Genomic DNA, 26,048 nt, shown 5'->3' with positions numbered 1-26,048 from the left:
CACTTAAGGTCGAAGAGCCATCTCCGGATTACAGAAAAGATATTTCTGTGTGGTTGCATGCTTTCTTTGTCATTTTCTTGAGTTACTGGAATAGTCAGATTTTGTGAACCCAGCATTAGGTCACCAGCTAGGATAGATAGTGACAAAATCTTATCATTGATACATTATATATCTCTAACTAGTCTTTCAGAAAAAGGATGTCACCTTCTCCCTTAGTTTTGATAGGTTAATTCAGAAAGGGAAAGGAGAATCGGGCACAGTGGTGCACGCCTGTAATCCCAGCAGCTCTGAATGCTGAGGCAGGAGGATCAAGAGTTCAAAGCCAGGGTTGGGGATGTGGCTCAAGTGGTAGCGCACTCACCTGGCATGTGTGTGGCCCGGGTTCGATCCTCAACACCACATACAAACAAAGATGTTGTGTCCACTGAAAAACAAAAAAATAAATAAAATTCTCTCTCTCTCTCCTCTCTCTCTCAAAAATATATCTAAAAAAAAAAAAAAAGAGTTCAAAGCCAGCCTCAGCAATGGCAAGGGGCTAAGGAACTAACCTTGTCTCTAAAAAAAAAATACAAAATAGGGCTGGGGATGTGGCTCAGTGGCTGAGCGCCCCTTAGTACAATCCCTGGTACCCCTCCCGCCCCCCACTCCCCCCCCCCATAAAAAAGAAAGGGAAAGGAGACATAGGGAAGGAAGTTTACCTTTCTTCAGTGCTAACTCCATACTCCCAACTTCCTCTGGGCAGTGGTGATTTTTTTTTTGGGGGGGAGGAGAGGTTACAGGGGATTGGATTCTGGGACACTCAACCACTAAGACACATCTTCAGCTCTTTTTTGTATTTCATTTAAAGACAGGGTCTCACCGAGTTGCTTAGTGCCTCGCTGCTGCTGAGGCCGGCTTTGAACTCATGATCCTCCTGCCTCAGTCTCCCAAGCCGCTAGGATTACGGGTGTGCACCACCATGCCTGGTCTGGGCAGTGTTTTATGGTTGTTCCCAACCATAGACATTCTTTCCCAACCATAGCCATGCTTTTGGGGAGTAAACATTAGTTGTGTGCATATGTGTGTTATACAAGTTCTACTCACACTGTTTTTTAATTAAGTGACAGACATTAAAAGGACAAACATTTTTCTAGGTACAAGAGATTTATGTTCTATACCATAGACTTTCTCCTCCAAAGATGAAAAAAAAAAGCAGTTACAATGTGAGTGGGGAACACAGCCAACAGGATTGATGTTACTCCCCCGAAAAGATATGTCGGTGTCATTCTGTCACAGTTTGAGTCTCTGCCGTTGGCTGCTGCTCCATCTGACATCTTTGCTCACTCAGAAAGCATGATCAAAATCCTTCTTGCAACAGCCCAGGAGCTCTGCTTTCCCAGATGCTCCCACAGATGTCAAATCATGTGACGGTTTGGCTCAGCAAACCCTGTAAGCAGCTCAGCCTCTCTCCTAACTTGCAATAAGGGCATTTGTTACCACAGCTTGCCCTGAAAGCTGCTGCTATCCAACCTAAGCTGAAGTCCTGATGGAGGTTTGTTCTGGGATGAATGCTGTCCTTACGTAGGTGGCTTGACTTCTCTGGAAGTGAATGTTTCTAGCCCCTGAATTGCTAGGGGGCTGCATGGCAAGTGCTGGTGTTGATGAAACACTGAAGTGGACATATTGAAATCTATGGTGTGTCTGGATGGGAAATCACTGAATTTCTGCTAAATAGAGCTTTTATGCTTCCAGGGCTCTTTTATGCTTCTGGTGCACTCTGGCAGCCTTCCAGAGGAATTTCTGGATCCTTATCTCCAGAGTCCTCTCCACAGCTGACATTGAATTCCTCTGCAGGTGATGACACACCTGACCTTGCCCTCAAGAAGCAGTCAGAGTTACTTTTGTAAAGGCCAGAAGAGCTTTATCTATCCTAGAGGAATTTAATATTCTAATAGATCTTTTCCATCTCTAACAGTTGAAACGACTCTGCAACAAAGAAATGGGAAGAATTTTTTAAATAAACACAAAAGTTTGCTGTGGATTCTCACCAAATCAATTTACATTACTCACTTGGTCAAGTCTCTGTTTTTATCTGGGACTTACTGTATCATTCTGCATTCCTCTTCCCTCTGTAAATCACTGGAAAGGACAGGAAGGAAAGAAGCAGTAAGACACATTAAATATGCAGACATTTTTTTAAACTAAAGAGCACAAATGTCACTGAGGTTTTATTTGTGTTTTGATTTGAAATGCAGCAATTCACAGCTAGTAAGGAGGAAACTGAGACAATCTGACTGTTCAAAAGGCAAAGTGTTCAAACTCACCAGCAATTTCCGACTAACCAGGGTGATCTCTCTGGCTTTATGAAACAAATACATCTGAAGAGTCTTTTTGAACTCATACTACTGGCTCACGACAAGGAACTTTCTTCCATCCACAGGCCAAATGGCTGTGTTCCACAGGGAGCCCCAATATTTCATTCATTCAGGGAGTTGTGCAAGGGGAACATAAACCTGTCCAACTGCTAAGCAGTTATAGACAAAAATATTCCTCAAAGTTTCCCCAGGATGCACAGGTGACACCCACATGGTGACAATAAAGGATGCCCCATGGGGTGATGTCAGACACAAACCCTTCACTTTTTACTTCAAATAGGTTATTTTCCTCTTCCTTTCAAGATGCGTCTAATTTTCAGTACCAAAGTAACTTTCCTGAGCTGTGGTTTTCAAACTTTAAGTTGTATCAGAATCACCTGAAGGACTTGTTAAAACAAAGATGACTGGACCCAGCTCCAGAATTTTTGATTCAGTACGTCTTTGGGGGAAACCCAGAAATTTCATTTCTGAAAGCTTTTCAGATGATGACGATGATGTTGTTGGCCCCAGGACCACACTTTGTGAATAAATGAGTTAAGGTGTTATGAGAATATTATGAGGGCTTAGGTTAAAATATAATTACCTTAGTTAAGAGTAGCATGTTAAAATCTTAATAACTGGCACATACTATAATAGAGTATGATACGAGCTTAAATTGATTCTGAATTAGTAACTACCATTTATTAGTTACTTACGATGAGCACTGTATCTAGTAAGTTACATTTCATTTAATTCTCATTAGGTTTTATGAAATGATTATGATTTATTCCAATTTTCAGTTGAGAAAACATGGGCTTAGAGAGAACTGAGGCAATTTGATATAATATATATGTAAATATAAAATAATATCAGCAGAATTTGAATCTAGATCTGTCTCTTAGAAAGTCAATTCATGCAGGTGACAAGCTTTAGGATAATCCAGGAGTCAAGGAAGACCAAAAGTCTTAGACCAGAAACATTCCCGAGGCTCCCCAGATCACATCCAGAGGCTCCACATAAGCCAGGGTTATGATTTGACTTGTTGTGTGTACAGGGAGAATACTAAAACTGGAGATAGCAATTTAGAACTTCCTCCTATATATAACAATTTCCATATGATTATAGAGGTCTTCAAAGGACCTGGCTTAAAGGTCTTTAAAGATCTTGCAGGATTTCTACAAGGATTTACTTCATGAGAAGGGCCTATTTCAGGTTGATGACAGACTTGCAAGGATAAGTTGCAGCCCAAAGACACAGAAGAGAGAAGAGTGGTGATCTTCAGCAGCACTTTTCAAACTTTGTGTAGGTCAGAATCACCTAGGAATGTGCTAGAAAATACAGCAGTGCTTTCTGCAATGCTAATACTCTTGCAATCATCCTAAATGTTCCTAAAACCCACCAGGCATACTGTAGGAAGTATGGCAAGCACCAAACCATAAAGCAACACAGAACAAGAAAGCAAGAATTCTCCATATGAAAAGGGAAAACAGTGGCTATGGTGGGCAGACTAAACCGATGCCCCCGCCCCCTGCAAATACTAAAACCATGGAGAAGATTGTGCTGGAGGCTGAACTGGTGGGAAATAAGAAGAGAAAGGCCAAGTGATCCAGTTCTAAGCTTCATTTTTCATTTTCTTATTAAGACAGTAAAACCATGAGGTTCAAAAAGAAAATAAAAATACAGCAGCATTTCAGTGGGCATAGGGCCTGGACCCCTGTATTTCTTATTAGTTTTTTTTTTTTAAGATTCTGATACACACCAAAGTTTAAGAACTACTACCTAAGCAGGCCTTTTCAGACTTGAATACACATACAAATACCTAAGGATTAGTTAGGTCAGAGTGGGGCCTGAGCATGTAAACTCTCTGGGAATGCTGATGAGTAGCAATGCTTAGGTGTAATGAAATTTGATTTGCATTTTGCTGCACTGGGGATTGAACTCAATCCCCAGTACCACTGAGCTACATCCCTAGCCCTTTTTATTTTTTATTTTGGGATAGGTTCTTATTAAGTTGCTAGGGCCTCACTAAATAGTTGAAGCTGGCCTTGAACTTGCCATCCTCCTGCCTCAGCCTCCCAAGTGTTTGGGATTACAGGCATGTATCACTGTGCCCAGCTTTTTTTTTTTTTTTTTTTTTTCTGGTGGATGCACTAGGAATTGAACCCAGGGCCTTGCACATGGTAAGCACATGCTCTATTACTGAGCTACATCCACAATCCCTAAAGCAATTTCTTATAACTAGTTGTTTCCTCAGTTTGTTTTCACTAAGCCAGACCTATTTCTCTATAACTATGGGAAACAAAAAGTCTTGAAAAATTAATAGGGATTGTGCTTATTTTAGACCTGCAGGTGGGTCAGGAATTGGAAAGTATGTGCACTGCTGTGCTCAGAGAAGCAATGGGCTGGGAGAAGAAAAGGAGCCCAGGCAGAGGACAGGCAATGGAGAGAGACTCTGGACCACCCAGGCCCTGGCAATGGAAGGTGTTGGGTGGAGAGTTGACCACCACTGGGAAGCTGTCCTCTGTTGCTTGTTGGCAGGGAGGCTTCATTTCCACTCACACCCTCTGAAGCCAGCCTTATCTGACTGGGATCAGGAGAATTTGTATTTTGGAATTGATTATATTCCCTGAGGGGTTTTCCTAAGGTCCCACGGCAAGCTGTGGCAAAGATTCCTCATGAAGCAGTTTATGCTACCTGGCCAGCGCCCAGGACTGTGTGTGTGTGATCATCTTCCACTGTCCTACCCAAGAGTAACTTCATGGGGGCAACCAAAATGTCCTAAACAGCATCAGCCCTGAGCAAAAGTGTAAAGGCACTGAGGGTTGTCTTTATTCCAACTCCCTTTCAACATCTCCTTTTCTCCACTGGGGAATACCACCCATGCAAAACATCTAGCTCTCTGCAGGCTATTAACAAATTCCCATCTGATGACTAAAAGTCTGTCAGAACAATAGCATGGGTATCACCAGCATGCCCTGAATTTTGTTAGCAATGCAAAGTCTTGCACCCTTCCATACCTAACAAATCAGAATCTGACTTTAACAAGGCCAAGGTGATTTGTATACATAAAAGTTTGGGAAAGCTGGGCACAGTGGTGCACACCTGTCAAACTCAGGAGGCCGAGGCAGGAGAATTGCAAATTCAAGACCAGTTTCAGCAACTTGGTAAGGCCCTAAGCAACTTAGCAAGACCCTGTCTCAAAACAATTAAAACAAGGGCTGGAATGTAGCTCAGTGAGAAAGCACCCCTGGGTTCCATCTCCAGTACCAAAAAAACAAAAACAAAAACTGCTCTAAAGCAGCAGTTCTCAGTCTTGACTACACTTTAGAATCACTTAAAAAGCTTTTAAAAATTCTGATATCCAGCTAGGCACAATAATACATGCCTTTAACTCCAGCAATTTGGGAAGCTGAGGCAGCAGGATCACAAGTTTGAGGCCAACCTCAGCAATTTAGCAAGAGTCTCAGCAATTTAGCAAGACCCAGTCTCAAAATTTTTAAATAACAAAAAGGCCTGAGGATGCAGCTCAGTAGGTAAAGTGCTCTTAGGTTCAACTCCCAGTACCACCGAAGGAAAAAAGTCCTGCTGCCCAGCCTCCACTTCCTACCAATTGAATCAGACTTTCTAGAAAGAGAGCCCAGGCTTCAGTTAATGTTAAGCCCTCCAAGGATTCCAATGTACAGCAGGGAAGAGAACAATCTTTTAAAGTAGGAGAGATTAAGGGAGCAGACCCTCCAAAAAACTTTTGCGTTTTTCTGGGGGACCCCAGAAGACTTCAGAGTCCAGAATCCAAAGGAATTCACTTCAATTGGTGGAACCGAAGGGCAGTATAATGGGAAAGAAAATGTGACGGGAGGGGAGGGCAGGACACTCTTGCATCAAAGAAAGAAATCATCATTTGCCTAACTAATTGGAGCATCACCTTTGACCCTGATTTCATTAAGTCACCCAAATGCAATAACAAAAAGTCCCTCTGTTTTATTCATGAGAAAAATGACTTACCCATTCCAAGGGTACTTCCAGAGCAGGTTACTGTAAATAAAAACACAAACACTGAAAATACATTCCTTGATGTATTTAAGAAGATGTAAAATTTTTAAAAAGACATAAGTTAAGAAAAAATAAGAGGAAAGTGAACCAAAGAATGAATAAGAAGAAATTTGGGTGATAAGAGGAGATACCTATTAGCACTATGACCTTGGGCAAGTCACTTCAGTTTGTGTGTGCAAGTGTCTCAGTTTATCGGTAAAGTGAATAAGAATAAGAATGCCAACCTCACAGGTTTATTATAAGGGTTAATGGAATTAATACACATAAAATATTGTTCTTGGAACAAAACACTCAGCATTTATTACTTCATTTATGATACTGTCCTGATTATCAGAATAAGGCATCACTGATACTGCAATAAACGAGGAAACTTAGTTTTGTTTTGTTTTATTTTGTTTTCTTTCCAGAAAGACTGAGAAAAGGTGAATTTCCTAACCAGATTCTAGGTCCTTATTAAGGTGAAATGGCAGCAGGCTTGAGATGACACCCCACCAAAGAGTTCTAACAAGGACTTCTGGCAGCTAACAAACCATCAGAGGAGTGAGTCTCTAAGGGTTGACTTGCAAGCCTGGATCAGGAAAACAAAATAAAAAACAAAAGGATTTCATTACTCATTCACTTAGCTGTGTGATCGTGGGTGCCTCAATTGGCTTGTTCATTCTTTTTTAATTTAAAACATATTGAGCAACAGTTATATGCTAAGTAAATACTAAGAGTCAGAGAGATCATTTATTAAGGGATATGGCACACATTCAAGTCACAGTCATATGCTGTGGTAAATATAAGGGTGCCTTGAGGTCATAAACAAGAAAGGGACAACACTAACTTGGCCTATGAGAAGTGGAGAAGGTCAACAGAAAATTTGGGCTGTTTTCTGGATGGGGATGGAGTAGAATGCTCTTCTGGACAAAGAGAAGAGTACCGCATTTACTCAGAAACATGATATAGCATGGTCTATATGTGTGTTGGGGGCAGGCATGTGTGAATGATTCCATGCCATAAGACTAGAGAATAGAATCCTCTCAGGAGGAGGGGGTGGGGTTGTGGCTCAGTGGTAGAGCACTTGCCTCGAATGTGTGAGATACTGGGTTCGATTTTCAGCACCACAAATAAATAAATAAAGGTCCATCAATAACTAATAAAACATTAAAAAAAAAAAAAAAGGAATCCTCTCAGGAGGAGTGCTGGGGAATGAGCCTACCCAAATAGTAGTAGCTACCCACCACATAGCTATTGAGTACTGGAAATGTGGCTAATCTGAACTGAGATGTGCTATATGCATAAAACATACACCAGATGTATAAAAAAAGGTAAAATATCTTAATTTTCACATTGATTAGATATTAGAATATTTCAGACACATTGGCTTAACTAAAATGCATTATTAATTTTACGTGTTTCATTTTACTTTCTCAATGTGGCTACTAGAAAATTTTAAATTTTCATTCATGATTCACAATAAATTACTACTGGACAATGAAGATGTATATAGACAAATAAGAAAAAGAGCATGAAAGATCTTGAACACCATGCTTAGAGGATCAGATTTCATCCTACAGAGCAATGAAAAACCTTTTTAAGATAGTGAATCATAAGACAACTGGGCCAGGAACATCCTTGTAGTCCCAGCACTCAGAAGGCTTCTCAGCAGGAGGATCAGTTGGGCCCAGGAATTTGAGGGCAACTTAGGGAACAGAATGAGACCCTGACTCAGAAGAAAAAAAGGTGTTAAATCCTAAACAAATTAAAAATATGTAAAGATGAATTTAGAGATTAGGAAAAGAGAAGGGTTGCAGATGAAGCTTCAGTAGCCTCTGCACTGGTTTCCTCATAATTGGAGACAATAAAATCCATTGAACCTCTCAGGAACATTTTGATCATTCACTGAGATATGGAATGTGAAAACACTTGATAAACTGTAAATCATTATTCAAATCGATGAAGTATTGTTATTGAGCTCCTATTGTTATTGGGCTCCTCTTCCAAAGAGCTCACCCTTACCCCAAGAACCTGTTCCTATCTCTTCCCTGCCTTGGGCCAGCTTGTCTTGGGGAAAAGATAATGAAAAAACAAGGAATCAGAGCGTGACATCCAAGGACAGTGAGAACACCCTTTCAGGAGGAGCTGGCCTTGTTCCATCACCAGGAGCCATCTCAGACTTCTTGTCACCACCTACTTTTAATTGGAAAATTTGAATTCTGGGTATCAGTAAAGGTTTGGGAACCATGTATTCCTCGTCTTGTTTTTGCCTGTGAAGCCTGGGCTTCATCATTTCTTTTCTTTTCTTCTAGAAATGTGTGAAAAATATATGACTGTGCCCTGGGCAAGGTAGCAGAGTTTGCTGGAACTGAGTGCTGGAGAATTGTAATGTCTTTCCGCCGACGAGGGTGGAAATGATGGCATCACTGATTGCCACATTTTGTGATCAGATTGTCTGCCCACTCATATATCCAAACCTAGTTTACAACTTATAAATTCATTTTCTTTCCTGATCTTCCAACTTTTCCTCAGTCAGAATTCTCAATCTGTGCAATTGAAAGTTCAAGTTTCTTAATTTTCAACATACCAGGGTATCTAGCCTCATCTCTAAGAACATGTTAAAATTATCCCCTAATCTTAAATCTTTTTGAATTTTCTTTACTATTTAAGCAACAAGCATCTGGTGTTTTCCCTGAAGAGTAAGACAGAGACTGAGAAGGGAAGAGCACTTCAAATTGAAGAAGACCACAATTCCAAAAATTGCTCGGGGGTCCCTTGAAGCGTGTAGAAATTTCACAGGTAGCAAATGATTCACAGATCTGAGTTGAGGGTTCAATAAAGGGTCATAACTTGCTTTACCTGAATATATTTTTTTGGGGCAAAAAGTAAGCTTCAATCCTGTTTCAGCAACGGGTGAGACCACCACAGTATATACATCCCCGCAGGGTATTTCAGTAACATCACAAAAACTCAAGCCAGCACTTGGGGTGCATGTGAAAATGCCTTTGGAGCCATAGAGGTCAGTGCTGTAGTTGGCAGAACCCCTGGAGGCTTGCCAGTAGATCCGGATGCCATTAGGCCCCAGCCTATATAATTTCACCCCCAAAGGGCAGCAGGCATCTGCAGGATAAAATTAAATACAAAGTCACTTATTCTATCATCACACACAAACATGGCCTTTATTACTCAGGGGGGAAAAAATGCAAGTAAACTATTCCAAATAATATGATTAGTTACTGAATAGAATAGAGCAAGATTTGAAGGGATGTTGAAGTTCTTCTAATGCTGAGCCACATGATCAGAAATCTGTGTGTGAGGGTGGTATGCGGTATGAATTTTTAACATAAAACAATGGTGATTCAAAAAGTTCCACACTTGGCAGAGATACGCTGTATTGTACGTGACTCAAACTATGAGTCAAATGCCCAGAATCCTATTAAGATCCCTGTCAAGATAATGGGTCCCAGTTTCATTTGATTTTAGTGGAACAAAGTTTAAATATAATTCATTGCATTCATCTCTAGTTGAAAAACAATATTTTGCTGAGCTGAGTGGCATGACACTTTGGGAGCAGCCTCTTACATGACAGGCTGGTAGCCAGGTTGGTTGGTCCATATTTCATCCATGCTAAGCTGATTAGGCACTTTTTTGATCTTTTCTTAAAATCCTTGAGCAGGCCACACCTTAGATGTTGATGAGGGCACAAGAGGCTATTGTATGTTTTGTAAAAGTTGTTACAGATAAGCAGTCTCATTTGATTTATTCTTCAAAAGGATTTTTTTCAGGTGTGAAGATAAGCAATGGGCCATATTCCCAAAACTAATTAATGAAATTAATGGAAGATGGTCAAAACAAAGTATAATCCAGCTAACATAAATTGAAGCATACTGCACATGCTTTCATATTATGATTTGATTCTCAAAACAACTTTAAGGAATAAGCTAGAATAATTCTATTATTATTATTATTATTATTTGGTATCAGAATTGAACCCAGGGGCACTTAACCACTGAGCCACATCTCTATCCCTTTTTATTGTTTTATAGAAACAGGGTCTCATAAGTTGCTGAGGCTGGCCTTGAACTTGCAATCTTCCTGCCTCAGACTCCTGAACAGCTGGGATTACAGTTGTGTGCCACTGTGCCTGGCTAATTTTTATTTTTTCTTACCAGTGAGGATGCCTGGAAGATAAGGCCAACACAGCTTATCAGAAATCATGTTTATGTAGACTCCCTGTTGAAGACTTTTTCTATTATCTCTGAGATGCCAAAATTACATTTCAACCTTCCTATCCCATGCCCCAGGCAGACATAATTAATTGATCATGGTACTCTTTTTTTTTTTCCTCAGGCCAGGAAGGCATCCTCAGGAGTTTTTCAAAGAGTTTTCCCTCCAAGCAGCCACTTAAGTGAATTATGAATCTTAATGAACCATTTTTACTTCCCCCTGTTATTCCCTGATGGTTTGATCCTTCTGATGATAAGTAACAAAATTGTCAGTAGACAGATATTTTTGCTATCTTAGCCTGTCGAAATACAAAATCATGGGAGGAGCTAGAGTGGTTTAGAAGAGAGAGAGGTGGTAGCATAATAGAAAATAAGAAAAATAAGAAAATAATGCAAACCAAATAGAATGTATGATCTACTGCTTACTGAAAACTCTGCCATCCTGAGTTACTTTCAGCTGCAAGTCTTTATGTCATAAAAATATGTCATTCCTTCAGAAAACATGCACCTGAAGGTGGTCAGCAGAAGAGGCAATTCACCAACTACCCACAGAAGCATCTGAAGCTCTGAGGTCAAGGGGAAACTATAAACATTTTAGAAAGTAATCTGCATTTATAATGCAAACCGGGTAGAGATGCAGCATCTTTTTAAATGAGAAGAAAGGGTTGTGCCTGGCTCTGGAAGTGCTGAGTCCTCACTGATACTCCAGTAGTAGAATTGAGAATTTATTTACTTACTATAGTGTGGTGTTTGAGTTCATTGGTATCTGTGTATCATTCAAAATAAAGAAGAGAGGCAGAATGGGAAGAGAAACTCAGATTAATCCCAGTCAATAAGAGATTCTTATTTCATTCTCCTCCAGAAATTTACAAAATGTAAACTGCACTGCAAGCATAGTTCTTGTATAAAAATATTCCCTCTCTATAACAATAATGAATACCCCTGGAAACTTAGGTAGAAACTGAATAATCAGCATAGCCAATGAATCATTAATACATCATAGACACATATTTATTTTATCTTGCTGAGCACCATTGATTTATATAAATTGTATAATTTTTTTTAAAAAAAGAATTCACTTACTAGAGGAATAACTTTGGTAGGCGCAGTCTGCAGTCAACCCAGTGGCACTAATTGCTTTTAATGCTACTGTGTAGTTGATGCCACATGTGATACACCCCAGGAGGCAGTGACTTTGATGGGTATGACACTTAGACTGTCCAATGTGTGATTCCAGAACTGTCACGTAGGTTTGAGCTGCCATCCCAATAGTCCAGCTCACATTGATTACTGATTGGGTGACCTGAGTTACTGTCATGCCAGTTGGACAGCATGGCACTTAAGTGGGGAAAGAGAGAAAGAATTAGGTTTTATTTCCACTGAAGATGATTTTGTGAAAAACAACTAATAATTGTACTTTGTCTGCATTTCACTCAATATCTTAAATTTCTCAAGCTTACTATTGTTAACCAAAATTTTCCATGGGTCATACCCTCTGTTACATCTTGTAACATCAACTCTTTGTAATGAGTACTTTCCCCAAGAATGCAGAGCGCTAACAGGCTGTGATTAGTGTGAGGTTTTCCCTTTTCTTTCAGAATAATCCCTTTTGTTCCTCAACATGAGAAATTCTAGATACAGACTGCAAAGCAATGGATCCATTCACCTCTTTTCCCAGTAGAACACCTTATAGCATTTGCAAGAAAATGTATTTTGCTTTTCCTGAGCACTTTGTAGTACATTACTGATATAAAAACTTGATTTCCTGCACTGGGGTTATGGCTCCGTGGTAGAGTACTTACCTAAGATTTGATCCCTGGCACCAACACCACCCCCCATGCCCTGAAATTAAAAAAAAAAAAAAAAAAAAAAACTTGATTTTTTTAGATTTTTTAGCCTCCTAAGATACCATGTCATCTCAATTTTTCAATTTTTCAGAGACCCTTTATATAAGACATAGAAACTTTCTTCTTTTGTACTGGGATAGAATTCAGGGGCGTACCACTGAGTTACGTCTTCAGCCTTTTTTATATTTTATTTTGAGATAGGGTCTCACTAAGTTACTTAGGCTGACCTTGAACTTGTGATCCTTCCGCCTCTGCCTATTGAGTTGCTGAGATTACAGGTCTGTGCTGCTGTGCCCAGCAATAGCACTTTCCTTTTATGGAGATTTTACTTTGATTAGGTCATATGCTGAGTGCTCTGCACCATTAATTTAATACACACAACCATCTAAGGCTATTATCCCCCTCTTACTGATAAGGCAACTGAAACTCAGAAAGCATTTTTTAGAGAAAGATATAAAAGAGCCCAACTAAAGAGACAAAAAATAAATCAGTTCATTTGGTTACTTGTTAGCTGTTTTGACAGATTGTACCTGGAGAGAATATAAATTCTAATAAATGTTTCTGTAGAGTCAATGCATTGCTCCTTTGATGCCAAATGTAAGATGATTCTAGAGTCTTTTGATGGTATTTTTACAGAGCATATAAAATGTTGAAAGTTTGATTTTTAAAGTCTGGGACTCTTGAAAAGAGTTCTAAGTGTACTGCATTTACATCATATGCAGGGTAGAAAATAAAGTCCATGTCTTAAAACATGTCCTAGAGACCTCCTGAAGTCAGCATTTGAGCTGGTGGTTGCTACATACCTGTTTCCAGGGGCATGCTGTAGCTGGGCAGACTCCATCCTGCCTGTGTTTCGGCCACAGCAGTGACCGAGAACACTGAGCCACAGGGCAGGTCTCCCAGGGTACAGGACTCTCCTGTGCTGCTGCATTGATACAGTCCCTTCTCCCCCTGGGCAGTCACTGTGTAAGTGGCATCGTTGTTGGTGGATCGCCAGTGCACATGAATCATGGAGAAGGCATCCTTGGAAATATTTATTATTTCAGGACTGCAAGGACCTAGAAATTTAAAATTATTAAGTGAAACAGCTTGAGTCAAAAGTGTCACAAGTGGACTGGGTCTGGTGGTGCAGGCCTATAATCCCATTGATTTGGGAGGCTGAGGCAGAAGAACAACAAGTTCAAGGCCAGCCTAAGAAACTTAATGAGTCTCAGTCTCAAAATAAAGAATAAAAAGAGCTGGGGATGTAGCTCAGTGGTAGAGTGCACCCTGGGTTCCAGCCTGCCGGTTGGGAGACTGAAAAGGGGATACATGTGTTATTTAGTCTAAAATTAATTTTTTGCCAGGCACTGCGGAACACTCCTATGATCCCAGTGTCTCCGGAGGCTGAGGCAGGAGGATCACAGTTCAAGGCCAACCCCAGCAACTTAGCAAAGCTCTAAGCAACTTAGTGAGACCCTGTCTCAAGATAAAATTTAAAGAAAGCTGGGGATGTGGCTCAGTGGTTAAGTTCTTCTGGGTTCAATTCCCTGCTACTGGAAAAAAATAGGATTCCCCCCTGCCCCGCAGTAAAATTAACAGGCTGGGCATAGCACACACTGTAATTCCAGTGATTTGGGATGGGGCAGGAGGATCCCAAGTTCAAGGCTAACCTATAAGCAACTTAATGAGACTACATTACGCCTCAAAATAAAGAATAAAAAGAGCTGGGGATGTAGCTCAGTGGTAGAGACCTCAGGATTCAATCCCCAGCACCATACACACACACACACACACACACACACACACACACACACACCCCACCACCACCACCACCACCACCACCAACAACAACAACAATAACAACATCCTACCATCATAGTTTTCAAAAATATCTTGCACATAGACCAAATTTCTAGAGACTGTGTGGAAAACTGTTGACACTGTCATAGGGTATTGGGTTTTTAGAGTGTAGAATCAACTGGAAGAGGTTTAAGAGCATTTTTAATTCTGAAATCAAAAGTAAGACAAACCCTCCCTGTACACCACGGGTGTATGGACAGGCACATCCCTCAAAGGCAGAAAGAACTGAATGGCAGAGATAGTCATTGGCAAAACCTTCTCTCCCTGGGGTCTCCTTTTGTTTCCCTTCCCCCACCTTCCTCTTCCACTTTCTCTTCCATCTCTTCTTAATACAGTTAGGAAGTCTACTGGTCCCTACAAACAGCGGTTAGTGGGATTTTAGGTCTTGCTGAGTGGCTGTGCTGCGGCACGCAGCTGCAGTGAATGAAAGCAGAGCTCTCCCATACCTGTGGTGATAAAGCGTGAACGGCATGACATGTTGATGCCCCGGACTTCACTGAAGGAATATACCGTGATGCTGTACTTGGTGTCACACTCCAGAGCTGAGAGAGTGCAAGCAGGGGCGGTGTCGTTGCACTCTACCACGTTGGACCCAGCCACAGCCTTGGTTTCGTAGAGTTCGGCACCACGGACAGGAGACCAGACCATCTCTACTCTCTCGCTGGACACCAGCACTGGGTTAATGTCACTAGGACAACAGGGAGCTGAAAGGAGGAGCCCCGAGGGAACGAGGTCAATGCAGGAGCAATGCCACCAGAGGGGGTCCTCGAGGCCTGACTTCCTCAAGGCCACAGCCTTTGTCACCATACTCCTACACTACTGCAATATCCTCCGACAGGTGTGTTTGTCATCTACCCTACCGTGTTCCCGGTCCTGTTCTGCTGGGTGACCTAACAGAATTTTTACTATGCTCTAGTTTTTCTTGCCCGAAGGCCAGAAATTCCTCTTCAGCAGGACTGGCTGAAACACCAGTTGGAGCATCTAAGCTGGCTCTCAGAGGGACCACTAGACAACCTCTAACCTCAGGAAAAAAGACATGAGTATTCCTCCTCCTCATTTCTTTAACCCTATAACTTCCTGACCCCCAAGGGATGAGAACTTGATTTGTGAGTTTATCCCCCACTTCTGTTTCTGGCCAAGAACCAAATCTCCTTCACTGCTCAATCAGTGCCCCATATTGTTATTGGTTCTATAATTTCAAGAGAGAAAAGAGACCCATTTTTTTTTGTGTGTGTGTGCTCAAAAATCAGTTACATGGGGGCTGGAGTTGTAGCTCAACAATAGAGTGCTTGCCTAGCATGTGTGAGGCACTGGGTTTGATTCTTAGCACCACATATAAATAAGTAAATAAAAATAAAGATCCATCAACATCTAAAAATAATATATATTTTTTTAAATCAGTTACATGGCCAGGCACAGTGGCACATGCTTGTAATCCCAGTGACTCGGAGGCTGAGGCAGGGGGATCACAAGTTTGAGGCCAGCTACCGAAATATAGCATGGCCCTAAGCAACTTAGTCAGATCTTGTCTCAAAATAAAAAAATAAAAAGGGCTGGGAATTGTGGCTCAGTGGCTAAGCACCACTGGGTTGGATCCCTGGTACCAAAAAATAAATTAATAATGATGATGGGATGATGATGATGATGATGATAATAATAATAATAATCAGTTATGCATTCAGTTCCAACTTTGGCCTAACTCTCACTGCATATAGGATAAATTCTCAGTATGACATTAAAGGTCATTACAAGCTATAATATTCAGATGTCCCCCCCTCCACACATATCAGACCTCTCAATACTCTATTTTGTGCTGTCACTACAAGAGCCTTGAAGACTGTGAACCCCCTACAAGAAAGCCTTTCCCCTCTTCTGCCTAACAAGGTCATTCTAACTTCTCAGATGCTATCACTCTTTCCAGACACTAAACCGGATAAAGCTGGGGTGTGGGAGAGGGGAGCATGATTGTATTAGTAAATCTTAGAAGAGACCTTAAAAAGCCTGCCTAACAAATGTCTAACTAGGATTGGGGTTTCTCTGAGAAGTTCTTGCCCCACCTACATTCCAGCCATTCTAAACTTCAGCTCAAGGCCACTCCTTTTGGAAGTCCCTCCTGTGTTCTTGAACCTTAATGATAGCCGCTTACTTCAAATTCCAAATTCCCAAAGCACCAATTATTTGGACCCCTCAAACTGGTAAATTTTTTTTATGATCAAGCAAATATTTTATATAACTATATTATTCTTATTTGTAAAGATAGTTAATTAATTCCAAGTTAACTCCATTCATTCTTCAAAAATTGAGCATCTCCCCTATGCTGACCACACTATGATAAGCACTGGTGACAGATAAATAAAACATAATCTGTGCCCAATACAAATTCCAAGCCTAGTGGAGGAGAGTAGTCATGGTAATAATCATGATCATGAAAATATTTGCATTCTGCTTTATTACATACAAAATCCTTTTCACATTTATGTTATTATTATTTGTCCCACTTTTAGTGAAGGATACTAAGGAAGTAGCAAGGTAGACATCATCATCCCTTGGCATGGTCGAGTTAGAACTTAAAACCAGGTGTTGTACTCCAAAGCCCTCCAAACCATGTAGCATCTTGGCTATTGCATCTGTCTCTCTGGTCCCAGAAACAGAGTAAACTCCTCAAATGGAGAGCTGCCTCCTCTTCAGCATCCAGGCCTGTACAGTGACTAGATCTTTGTGGACGATTCAACTTTCAGAGCATGCTAGAGCTATATATGCTTTTCAGGATCTGGCTAAGTTGCCCAGGCAAGTCTGGCCTAGAACTTGCAATCTAAGTCCCTGAGATTACAGGCATGGAGTGCTACACCTAGCTAACCTTGCATTTTTGTAAAGTTTGGGTTCACAAAGTCAAATTTTCCGAGTCTAGGAAGAATGAAACAAAACATTCATTTTGCATTCCTGGCTCTAGAATGATTCCCAGGTGGTGACCTACTCTGCTGCTGAGTTTAGTGAACTCAGACTCCCTTTACAAACATCAAATGTGACTTACCTGTTGTATAATTGAATACATCACCCAAAGGACTCTGCCCTGCCTTGTTATAGGCAAAAACGCTAATAAAGTAAGTGAAGCCACACTCAGATAAGAAGCTGCACTGGGTGGTGGATGTGTTACAGTGTACTTCCCAGCCATCATCACTCTTCACAAAAGCCACGTAGTAATCACCCAGATCTACATTGGACCAAGCCACAGACAGATGGCCAGGGGGATCTTCTTGGATCATCACTCTTCCAGGTGCACAAGCCACTAAGAAGTAATCAATAATAACCAGTTGTAAGACTATTGCAGGAGATTTTTTTTTTTTTGCATCTTTGCAATTATCCAAGAACAACCCAAATCAGCAACTATGAGTTTTGTAATAGATTGAATTTTTTTGGTGTACAATATGAAAAATTATTTACCAGAAATGTTAGAAGATTTTCCTTAGAGAACAAAAGTCTATGCTACAGCAAACCACAAAGACCTATTCACATTCTCTCATTATATGAGAGAAATAATGGGCTGTCAGAGTTTGGTAGTCATCTTAAAATACGGGGATTTTGCTGTGCATGGTGATCCAGGCCTATAAATCAGCTACTTGGGTTCAGAACTATAAATATCTTCATCTTTAAAAATATCTCCCACCTTTGGAGGCTGAGGCAGGAGGACCACAAGGTCAAAGCCAGCAAAGTCATAAGCAACTCAGGGAAATAAAATATATAAAAAAAATAAAGGTGGGGATGTAGCTCAATGGTTGAATGCCTCTGGTTGAACGTGGTTGAATGTTTAATCTCTGGTACCAAAAGAAAAAAAAAAATCTCCCACCAAGTCTCTGTCATGAAACTTAATGTCAATAAGAGACAGTTGTCTGTATTTCACATTTAGGGCTGTGTGTATAACTCCAGCTGGCCAGGCCCAGTGACACATGCCTATAATCCCAATGATTTGGGAAGCTGGAGCAGGAGGATTTCAAGTTTAAGGACAGCCTAAGCAACTTAATGAGGCTCTAGGCAACTTAACAAGATCTTGTCTCAAAAGTCTCAAAATAAAAAATAAAAAGGGGTGAGAATGTAGCTCAGTGGCAAAACACTCTTGGGTAATCTCCAGTACCAAACAGAAACAAAAACAAAATCCCTCCAATTGGATCTTCTTTAAAAATGAAGACGAAGCCAGAAAGCGGAGACAGGATGGTCACTTGAGCCCAAGAATTCAGCCAGCCTGAGCAATACAGCAAGATTCTGTCTCAAAAATAAGATAATAAAAATGAAAAAAAAAAAAAAACAAACTCACTAATGGAAGATCTGGAGTAAAAGCCAGGCCTCCACATATTCAAAGCGGTGCTTTTTCAAAATTCACAAAACCGGGTTTCCCTATCCACCTTATTCAAACTCATGAGAATGTCCAACTCAGTGCTTTTTTCATTTAGACCAGGCTTTGGTTTTGACTGCTTCCAGAGTGTTCTGGAATATGGTCAGGGACTTTTGACTCGCCAGCCCTGCAGGGTTCTCACTCTTGTTTACATACCTGTCTTCAGGGTCCCTGCTGAAGAGGACTTGCTAGATCCAGCATCATTACTTGCTAAAACCAAAATCAGGTACTCAGTTCCACACTGGAGGGAAGAGATGCTGCAGGAACTGAAAGTTGTACTGCAGCTCCGCTCAGAAGAACCACTCAAAGCCATCACAGTATAGTTGAAGGCTCCTTCGGTCGGTGTCCATGAAACAGATGCCTTCAGAGCCCCACTGTCAAAAGAGACTTGAATGTTGGCAGGAGCACGAGGACCTATGTTTTTGAAAAACAATTAAGATTTTATAACCACCTCAAGCCAAGTGAGACGTAGCCTAACAATGTTAAGGAGCTCAGTGGATAATAAGGTACACCAATAGTTGGATAAATACAAGCATTCAAAGCGTAAAATTGGGATTTTGGATACCTGGGAACTGGTAACACATCTGCCATTAACTATGTGAACTCATATATCTATGTGACCCTGCCATATTATTTCAACTATTTGTTAATTTTTTTCACATCTACAAAATGGATATAAGATCAGTGCCTATAAAGGTGCAAAAAATATATATACTTTCATGCATGCATGCATATATGAATATACTATTTAACAAGTAGCCAGGTGTGGCAGCACAGGCCTGTAATCCCAGCTACTTAAGAGGCTGAGGCAGGAGGCTCTCAAGTTCTAGACCAGCCTGGGCAACTTACCAAAACCCTGTCAGAAAACAAAATTTTAAAAAGGGGATGGAGGGCTGGGGATGTGGCTCAAGTGGTAGCACGCCCTCCTGGCATGCGTGTGGCCCGGGTTCAATCCTCAGCACCACATACAAACAAAGATGTTGTATCCGCCGATAACTAAAAAATAAATATTAAAAAATTAAAAAAAAAAATAAATAAAAAAGGTAATGGAATAGGTGTTCATCAGTGATGAGTAGATAAAGAAAATGTGATATATATACAAAATGAAGTTTTATTCAGCCATAAAGAAGAATGAAATTAAGTCATTTTGCAGGAAAATGGATGAAACTTGAGAACATTATGTTATGCCAAATAAGCCAAACTCAGAAAACCAAGGGTCTTTTATGTTCTTTCATTTGTGGAAGCTAGAGTAGAAAAAAAGAGAAGAAAAATGGCAGGGGTTCTCATGGAAATTGAAGGGAGACGTGTAGAGTAGAGGGAAGGAAGCAGAAGGAGGAAGAAGAGGAAGAAAAAGAGAAATACTGGGGAATGACTTTGGCCAAATTGTAATGTTGTATTGTGTGCATAAACAGATATGTAATGATTCCCACCATTATGTAAAATTGTAATGCACCAATAATAAATATGGTGGGGAAAGGGGTCTCAGGATGTGGTAGAGCATCTGCCGAGCATGTATGAGGCCCTGGGTTCAATCCCCAGGACTTCAAAAAAAAAAAAAAAACTGCAAGTGATTATAGAATAAAATGAGATTATAAGTGGGGGCACTGTGGATATAGCTTGGTGATAGAGTATGCGCTTAGCACTGTGAGGTTCTGGGTTCAATCCCAAGCACCCCCAAAATAAATAAGAAGAGTTAAAAGCGCCATAAGAGTATGTTATCATTACATGATAGGCCAAATATGTTGTTACTAATTGATGAAGCAAACATATCCCTTCATTATTTTTGACCTCTGCTGGGTCACAATTGTTTCTGGAGGAGTAAACATTTCCTTTGTAAATTAAAGGGAAGGAAGGAAAATATTGAGAGCGATGACACCTTATGCACTCTCAGTGTCTCCCAAGTACTTTCCCCTAAATTGTAAATATGCCTCCTTATCTTCTCGGCTATCCTGTTAAAAAAAAGTTGGGGGACATATGTCCACTGGGCCAAGTGGGGAGAGGAACTGGCTTTGGATCACCTTTGGAATCTGTACCTTAATGAAGACCACCCAGCAGAACTTGAGCAGAGATAGCATCCTCTGGTCACATCTGGAGTACAGGAAAGACCCTATTTGAGGACATAGGGACCCAACTCATTCTCCACAAGACAGGTACCTGCTGTGTTTCCCTTATAGGTCATCTCCACAGGTCCCTTTCCCCCACTGCAGGGTCAACTCATCTACAAAGGAAGGTCTGCTTTGGGGTAGGTAATGCTAGGCCAAAGGCTGTTAAGTGTACCCTACAGAAGTTTAGGACAATGTAGTTCCCATATGGGATATGGGAGAACTAGGAAAAATAGGTAGGATAGTGGGAAACTGTTACGAGTTGAAGTCATTCCTCCCAAAACATGTACGTCAAAGTCCTAATCCCTAGTGCCCTCAAGACTGTGACCTTATTTGGAAATAGGGTCATAGGATAGGATCTAATTCAATAGGATCAATGTTTCCCCCACTACTACCTCAAACCCGGGGCCTAGTATGCTATGTGGTACTGTACCACTGAAGCATGTCCCCAGCTCTCCAGGTATATTTATATCTCTATGTATGAATTACATCAGCTTGTTTATTTTTTAGTACTAGGAATTGAACCCAGGGACACTTTACCATTAAGCCACATCCCCAACCGTTTTTTATTTTGAGAGAGGGTCTCGATAAGTTGCCCAGGCTGGCCTCAACCTTGTGATCTTCCTGCTTCAGCCTCCTGAGTCACTGGAATTATAAGTGTGCCAAGGTGCCCACATATGGCTGATGTTCTTATGAAAAGAGATCCAGACAAAGACAAGCACACTCGCAGGCCAAGGAAAAAGTTCTGAACAGATCCTTCCCTCACAGCCCTCAAAAGGAACCAACCCTAACTGGGCAGCGTGGCACTTGCCTGTTATCCCAGTGAGGCTGAGGCAGGAATATCGCAAATTCGAAGCCAGTCTCAGCAACTTAGTGAGGCCTTAAGCAACTTAGAGAGCCCCTATCTCAAAATAACAATAAAAATGGCTAGGAATGTGGCTCAGTGATTCAACTGAGCCCCTGCGTTCAATCCTTGGTTTAAAAAAAAAAAAAAAAACCAGCCCTGCCAACACCTAGACTTCAGACTCTGCTTCCACAATTGTGAAACAATCAATTTCTATTGTTTAAGCCAGCTTGTTTGTGGCACTTGGTGACAGCAGCCCTAGCAATCTAATACAGAGGCTAAATTCAAACTCTAAGACTTTATTTATTTTTGGTACTAGGGATTGAACACAAGGGAACTTAAACATTGAGCCACATCCTCAGCCCTTTTAAAAAAATATTTTATTAGAGACAGGGTCTTGCTGAGTTGCTAAGTGCCTCGCTAAGTTGCTGAGACTGGCTTTTGAACTCGTGATCCTCCTGCCTCAGCCTGCAGAGCCGCTGGGATTATAGGAGTGCACCACCTCGGCCGGGCTCTAAGACTTTTCAAAACATGGGGAAACAAGTAAAGGAGAAGGCCTGCAAGAAACCAGATGGCTCTCTCAGTCCCCCAACCTGATGCAGATGCTCTCTCCTGTGCCACACTGTGTTTGTGTGATGCCATCAAAGCACTTGTTATACAGAACCATGACTGTGGATTTATGCATCTTTACACTTGATCTTAGCCAAAAGGCCGAGAAGCGATTTTATGCATCTTTAGATATAATCATATCTTTGAGTGGAAGCATGCTTTATTTGATGTTGTATTCCCATCAGCTAGGTTCTGCCCAGCTCAGAGTGAGCCCTCAACAATTTTTTGTGGGAAGATGAGGGTGGGTGGTTCGAGGGTCGGTGCGGGGGGGGGGGGGGGGGGGGCGGTAAGGAAGCAAGCAAGCAAACCAGCTAGCCTAGGAAAAGGCCCAGGAGCTGTTTGTCACAAATATCCTGACTCACCAAGCCCATCACAAATCACCTTGGGGCTACTTGCTATGGTTTCTCCTAGAGAAGTAGTATGCAAGGCAAATTCTTCTCTCTACATTTCTGTCTTGGCCATAGATCATAGAGTTTCCATTCCCCTCCAAAAACTAAAGAGAACATTTCTGGTTTCTTCCTAATCTTTCCTGGTCCTCCCCCAAGGGAGGTTAACAGCTAATCCTGTTAATCTGGTTGGTGCGAGTCTGGCATCTATTTAGGTCACATTGCAAGCAGATAGCTTACTCAAGAGAAGAAAACTGTCATATTCAACTGTCATATTCTCTCTCCCTCTCTCCCCCTCCCCCCTCACACCCTCTCATTCTTCTGGCTCATCCCAGCAGTTCCGTTTGGATTTGCAGTTATTAAGCTGCATTCCCCCAGCCAGGTTTCCCTGGGGTGGGGATGGTGAGAGAACACAGCCTGCACGGGGCAATGCAGCTTCTCTGCCTACAACTAGAGGAGAGGTGGTGGGAAGCAGGTGTCAGCCTCAGGCCTAGGTGGAGGCCTTTGGGAAACAAATCTGAAACACTGACTCCTATCACAGCATGAAGCACCAGGACAGCAGGAACTCTGTCTTGTTTGCTGCTGTACCTCTGCACTGAAGCCAGCATATGTTCACTGAATGTCTGTTGAATAAATGAATTCCTGTTTGGCCCAATTCTTTTTGTCTAGACTATTGCTGAACTCAGGAAGAGACAAGGAGCAATTGGTAAACCTAACGAAAATCGTGATATCAAATGCATATGCAGCAACTGAGTTGGATTTCAGAGGGGAAGCTGCCATGCTCCTTGTATTCTCTGCAGCATTTCTTTATCCATGCAGTAAGCATTTAAACTGCCACGGAGGAATAGTCAAGGCACTATAAATAACTTCATAATAAATTTAAACAGCTGCTGCCAGCTGCTCTGTACTTATCACTTAACATTGCTCTTGATGGTTGCAATGCACAGGCCCCCCTCATTAATCAAAAATGAGATTGTTTGAGGCTGAGCTGAGAAGTCCTTACTTGTTCTCTGATTGCAGGTGGAGTCATCCCCAGGGATTCCGTTGGCGTTCCATGCATAGGCTTTTATGGTGTAGAGAGTCCCGGCATCTAGACTGCTGAAGGTCAAGGAGGTATTTGTAGTATTCTCCTTCCAAATTCTACCTAAGCCATTGGCTTGCATAATGGACACAGAGAATCCGATTGCCATATATACAGCTTCCCACTGCACAAGGATAGAGTCTGGACTTGGCGAGCTTACTTCCAGAATTGGTGCAGCCAACACTAAGGAGACAAAAGCAAAATGAAAAACTGCATTTGTGTTTAAAAGTCCAATAGAGGATAATTCAAGTTATTTAGGAATAAGTAAGTTCGGGTTGATTATCTATTGAGATTGATTTTCATCTTATAATTATTTGATTTATAAAGTTATTAATTATAGAGTTCCCTTAAATAATCATTATTTAAGTGTGTATTAATCATAAATGATGTGGCAGAGACAAAGGGAAACTTTAAATATTAGACACTACTTTCAGTGGGAAGTTAGCCAGAAATCAGACAAAATATTCCTATAATCATAATATAAATCAATTATAAAAATGATGTTTATACCATTTCAATGTGCACACAACTTTTTAGAAATATGCCTAGGAACAACTTTATCAAATCAGTGTAAATAATGCTGATGGTAAACTTCAAATGTTTTTGTTAACAGGTATACCATGTGGTTAAAATGTGGAAAAACCCTTCTACGTATTCTTTTTTTTTTAATTGGTGCACTATAGTTGTGCAAATTTAATTGGTGTACGGTTATGATGGAACTTGTTACATTTTCATGCATGCATACTAAACAACAATATAAAGTGGCCACTCACTTCCTGGCACTTCCACCCACCTTTCCCTCCTCCAGTCCCCCAATCCCTTTCCTCTACTGATCTCTCTTTGCCTTGTATGTATCCTTTATTCAGTACGGTTAAAAATAGAACTTCTTTTCAGATATGTAAAAGCAGGAATACATTTAAAGATGTCCAGAAGGGCTTTATGTTCAAAGCAAAAACATGAGGCATTTAAATACCACCTCCTCCACAGATACCTGAGTTGCCAGAAAATATCATTTGGTGATTTTTCACTTCTGGGCCCTGAATTGTGGCACCCATGTGACACCAAACTGCCTTGTGCATTTGCAGCATCATTATAATTGATCCAGGTCACAGGTCACAGAGGGTGAGCATCAGCTACCTGTCTTTGCCTGCTTTGGAGGTGATGCCTGGCTTCTGCCAGCAGCACTGATGGATCTGATGGTGATTTGGTACAAGGTCGCAGCCTTCAGGCCTGTTACAGTGCCTGGGGAATTGGCCACCATGGTTTCAATGACTGTGTCCCCATCTTCAGCTGTGAGCAGGTAACTGGTGGCCCCTGGCACTGTGGCCCATTCCACAGTGATACTGTTGCTGATTTTTGAATATGCTTGATCAATAGTGGGTATTTGGGGAGCTGAAAGAGATTTTTAAGTTGTCCATTAGCCAGGATATCTGGAAGGGTTACTTCTTTCATCATTTTCCTCTTCTTATGCCATCCTTTATACATAAGCTTTGCCCTCATTTTCCAGATCATGATAAGACAGAGGGAAAGAAAGCTACAGTTGTTCGCCAGAAGAGAGCAGAAGCTCAAACCTCTCACTCGGGGACGGAATTTCAGAGTCCCCCCACCCCCGCCCCCAGTTGTACTTATTTTTTATTTTATTTTTTGTACTGAGGATTGAACCTGGGAGCACTGCACCACTGAGATACAGCCCCAATCCTTTTTATTTTTATTATTTTTTTTAATTTTGAGACATATCTCTCTCTACATTGCTTAGGGCCTAGCTAAATTGATAAGGCTGGCCTCAAACTTGCAGTCCTCTGGCTTCAGCCTCCAGAGTCACTGGGATTACAGACTTGTACCACTTGCCCTTTTAAATAAGCGTGGGAAGGGATTGTGGGTAGAGCTCTGAAAGGAGACTTTCCCAGGATGCTTGGCCATGGGTGTTCCTTCCCAGTCCTGAAACTGGCTCCACTGCTTCCAGCTGGAACCACCTCCGTCTCAGCTCTCTGGTGGCTGTCGTCACTTACGCACTCTGCCCACGTCCCCACTGGCATTCATTCTCAAGGAGGAAAGAGGGAGTATTGAGTCCTTTGTGATGATTACTTCATAGTATGTTCCTAACACAGGAGTATAACCATTTTCAGATTCTTTTACATAAAATGAAAAACTTTATTCTCCTTTTCTCTATCAAGACATTTGTCTTGGGCTGGGGTAGTGGCTGCAGGTACAGCACTTGCCTAGCATGTGGGAGGCACTGGGTTCAATCTTCAGCACCATAAATTAATTAATTAATTAAAAAACAACATCTGTCTCAGCATAAAAATGTGACGCTGTGGTCCCTTCTTCTGTGGGCCTGGCTATGGTTTGCCATGGGGATGTA

At 41.3% G+C, this 26,048-nt stretch overlaps 1 protein-coding gene across 1 annotated transcript; it reads right to left on the bottom strand.

Moving 5' to 3' along the window:
- Window positions 1-1,073: 1,073 nt before the first annotated feature.
- On the bottom strand, window positions 1,074-25,726 carry Fndc7 (fibronectin type III domain containing 7). The gene is made up of 12 exons (XM_078027802.1): window positions 25,696-25,726; window positions 24,824-25,078; window positions 23,609-23,869; window positions 18,821-19,078; window positions 17,309-17,563; window positions 14,724-14,981; window positions 13,239-13,493; window positions 11,672-11,926; window positions 9,222-9,482; window positions 6,336-6,365; window positions 2,050-2,118; window positions 1,074-1,965 (listed from the first exon to the last, which is right to left on the bottom strand). Exons 1-11 carry the CDS (start codon window positions 25,724-25,726, stop codon window positions 2,087-2,089), a joined length of 2,151 nt encoding a protein of 716 aa, XP_077883928.1. The 3' UTR covers window positions 1,074-1,965; window positions 2,050-2,086.
- Between the last annotated feature and the right edge of the window lie 322 nt (window positions 25,727-26,048).

Source organism: Ictidomys tridecemlineatus, chromosome 11 (genome assembly GCF_052094955.1).
Source record: "Ictidomys tridecemlineatus isolate mIctTri1 chromosome 11, mIctTri1.hap1, whole genome shotgun sequence".
Taxonomy (NCBI): Eukaryota; Metazoa; Chordata; class Mammalia; order Rodentia; family Sciuridae; genus Ictidomys; species Ictidomys tridecemlineatus.
The sequence above is the reverse complement of the archived record's forward strand: the minus strand, read 5'-3'. Positions and strand labels throughout refer to the sequence as shown.